This window comes from Physeter macrocephalus, chromosome 19 (assembly GCF_002837175.3).
Source record: "Physeter macrocephalus isolate SW-GA chromosome 19, ASM283717v5, whole genome shotgun sequence".
NCBI classification, from domain to species: Eukaryota; Metazoa; Chordata; class Mammalia; order Artiodactyla; family Physeteridae; genus Physeter; species Physeter macrocephalus.
Genome location: NC_041232.1, coordinates 8,093,523 through 8,096,534, shown reverse-complemented (window position 1 = coordinate 8,096,534; position 3,012 = coordinate 8,093,523). Strand labels below are relative to the sequence as shown.

General features: G+C 62.6%; 1 protein-coding gene across 1 annotated transcript in view; it reads left to right on the top strand.

Moving 5' to 3' along the window:
- KIAA1671 (KIAA1671 ortholog) overlaps positions 1-3,012 on the top strand; it is an 82,543-nt gene that overhangs the window by 58,628 nt on the left and 20,903 nt on the right. Inside the window, exon 3 of the mRNA XM_055080679.1 lies at positions 766-2,382. Coding sequence (XP_054936654.1) covers positions 821-2,382 — 1,562 coding nt within the window. The 5' untranslated portion in view covers positions 766-820. The remainder of the gene's footprint in view (positions 1-765; positions 2,383-3,012) is intronic.

The window sequence follows — 3,012 nt, the reverse complement described above, 5'->3', positions numbered from 1 at the left end:
CCAGCCGCTCCGCGGCACGTGGGACCCCCCCGGACCGGAGCACGAACCCGCGTCCCCTGCATCGGCAGGCGGACTCTCAACCACTGCGCCACCAGGGAAGCCCGAGGATGGATTTTTTTTTTTAAGGCTTCTGGAAGGACTGGGGAGGGGAGAGATAAGGGACTGTCTGGACGGTTAGGCCAGTGACCAACTCTGTGACCGTTGGGTAGTTGTGTGAGGTGGGGCTTGTCACCTACCCTCTCTGTGCTTGGCTGTGACGAGGACCAGGACCAGCCCGATGTGGGCAGGCTCTGCAATGGGAAAACACTGCGGGGTGACAGGACTCTCATCAGGGTTTATGCTGGAAGCGTGTGGTGTGAATTTGGAGTCTGACCTGGGTTCGAATCCCAGCTTTGCCTCTTTACTCTCTGAGTGACCTCAGGTCGGTTACTTGGCCTCTCTGAGCTGGTTTCCATACCTGTACAGCAGAGATCATCACTTTGCACCCTGAAAGCTGGCCTTGAGATTAGCCGAGTCAGGAAAATCCAAGAGAATGTTGGTGCCTTTTCTGTATCCTTTGAGCCGGAATGAACGTCAGAGTCGGGCCATTTAGTCCACTGCCCTTGGCCCACAGCTGAGAGGTGAAGGCACTGGCCCGGGCCGGCCCGGTGGTCAATGCAGAGCTGTCGCCCAGACCCGGGACTCTGCTCTCTTGGTCCCCATCCCCCAAATCCCTCTGCTTCAACCCAGACACTGACTGAATCTTAAATTTACTATTTTTTTTAGTGGTTGCCTCTCTGTTTCTGATGTTCGTCTTCCCCATGGATCCACAGCCGTAACCATGGTGACGCGGGTGGAGGTCGGCTCCATAAGTTCTCTGACAGGAGTGCCAGGCCTGGGCGAGCTCTCCAAGGAGGAAGCTCTGACTCGGACCTTCTTCCGCCAGGCTGGCAACGCCTCCGGGGCCCCCTCAGCGCTGCTCTTGGAAGGAAAAAGCCCCCTCAGGAGCCCAGTCCGCTTGCTTCCTCTGCGGAGGCTCGCCCCCAAGCCCTTCTCCAAGGAGAAGGCCGGGGACGTGGCCTCCTCGTGGCCCAGCCTGAGCAGGCCGTCCCCTACCCGGGGGCTCCCCCGGGACGTGCCGGCAGAGGGGCTGGACGAGAAGATGCCCGGCTTGGTGGGGCAGGAGGCGGGGAGCGGGGACGGCCCGAGCAGCTCGTCTCTGTTCTCCAAGGCCGCGGCTCTGCGGCCTAGCCCCGGCACCATGATCCTCTTTGAAACCACCAAAGCCGGGCCTACCCTGGGGAAGGGGGTCGGCCGGGGGGCTCCGGAGGCCGACGCAGGCGTGTCTCAGGGGCCCCCTTCTGCCTCCCGGCCTGAGGTGGCCACCAAGCCCGCCTTGCCGGCCCGAAAGCCTGCGGGGACTCTTCCCCGACCGGCCTCCCTGTCTCAGGTCACCAGGCCGGTGGCCACCCAAGAGGAGACAGGCCTAAAGGAGCCTCTGTCAAAGGCCAGCAGTGTGGAGGACACGGGTAGCCCCGCTCTGGAGCCCAGGCCTCGCCTGAAGAGAAGGCCCGTGTCGGCCATTTTCATCGAGTCCGTTCAGCCTCAGAAGCCAGCAGGCCCTGGCGGGGCAGCCGTGGCGGGGAAGGCGCCCCCCACCCCTCCTGAGAAGACGTGGGTGAGGAGGCCTAGGCCTCTGTCCGTGGACCTCACGGCCAGGTTCGAGAGTAGAGAGGCCTTGGCGAGGAAGGTGGCGGACGTGGCCATAGCAGGATCTACGGCCCAGTGGCGGGGTCCCGAGAGGCCTGACCTGGACCCCAAAGTGGATGGGGAGTGTCTGGTCAAAGCAGAGGCTCCCCTTCACGACCCGGATTCCGACTTCCTGCAGGTGGTCAGGAAGATCCAGGAACGGAAGGAGAAGCTGCTGCTCTGCAAGCAGGTGGAGATGGGCAACCTCAGAACCACGGGGGGCTCGGCCAGGGTCACCCCCGTCAATGACCAGAATCTTGGGGACGAGAAAGCCAAGCTGGATGGGGAGCCGGAGAAGGCACCCAGGGCCCCCCAGTCCCCTTCGCCCAGGCCTGGAAAAGGCCAAGAAATCGCTGAGGTCAAGAGCAGAGCAGCTGATGGGGAAACCCAGGCAGGGGGAGAGCGGACCCCGAGGGGCGGCGTGAAGAAGCACGTCAGCCTCTTTGGCGAGGAGAGCGCCTCGGCCTTGTCACTGGGGTCTTCACCCCCGTCAGCGCCCCCTGAGTCCCCACCGGCTGCACCGGAGCGGGGGAAAGCCGGTGTGAGCGTCCAGGAGCGGATCAAAGGCTGGGCCACCGAGAGCTCGGAAGCAAAGCCAGAGATCAGGAAGAAGGTGGTCCAGGCACGGCCGCTGTCAGCGGATTTGACCAAACTGTAAGTGGGAATATTCCGCTGGCTTCCCCCAGCCTCCAAGATCCTCAACCCCTTACCAGAGACCCCTCGGGAAAGGGGATGGCAGGGCGCCAGGCTCCGTGCTGCGCGCCTTACGCCCCCTCTCATTACCCACAGCCCCCAGAGGAAGTGGCATTAGCTCCCACTTCTCAGATGAGGAAGCTGAGGTGTGGAGAGGCAGGGCAGCTCCCCTGTGTGTTCTGGCAGCAGGGCTGGGAGCTCCATTTCCTCGTACGTTCCCCTCTGTGCACTTTTCAGGGGGAAGTATTGTGCCCATTTCACAGATGTGGACAGGAAAGGTGAAATACCATGAGGAAGTCGGGAGCCTGGTGCAATTTCAGCTCAGCCTGTCTCCATAGCTAAGCTTTCCTTTCCTGAAGTCCGAGGACACCTAATATATGGCCTAAACCTCTGTGGATGGCCCAAAAAACAAAATCAGGGCTTCCCTGGTGGCGCAGTGGTTGCGCGTCTGCCTGCCGATGCAGGGGAACCGGGTTCGCGCCCCGGTCCGGGAAGATCCCACGTGCCGCGGAGCGGCCGGGCCCGTGAGCCATGGCCGCTGAGCCTGCACGTCCGGAGCCTGTGCTCTGCAATGGGAGAGGCCGCAGCAGA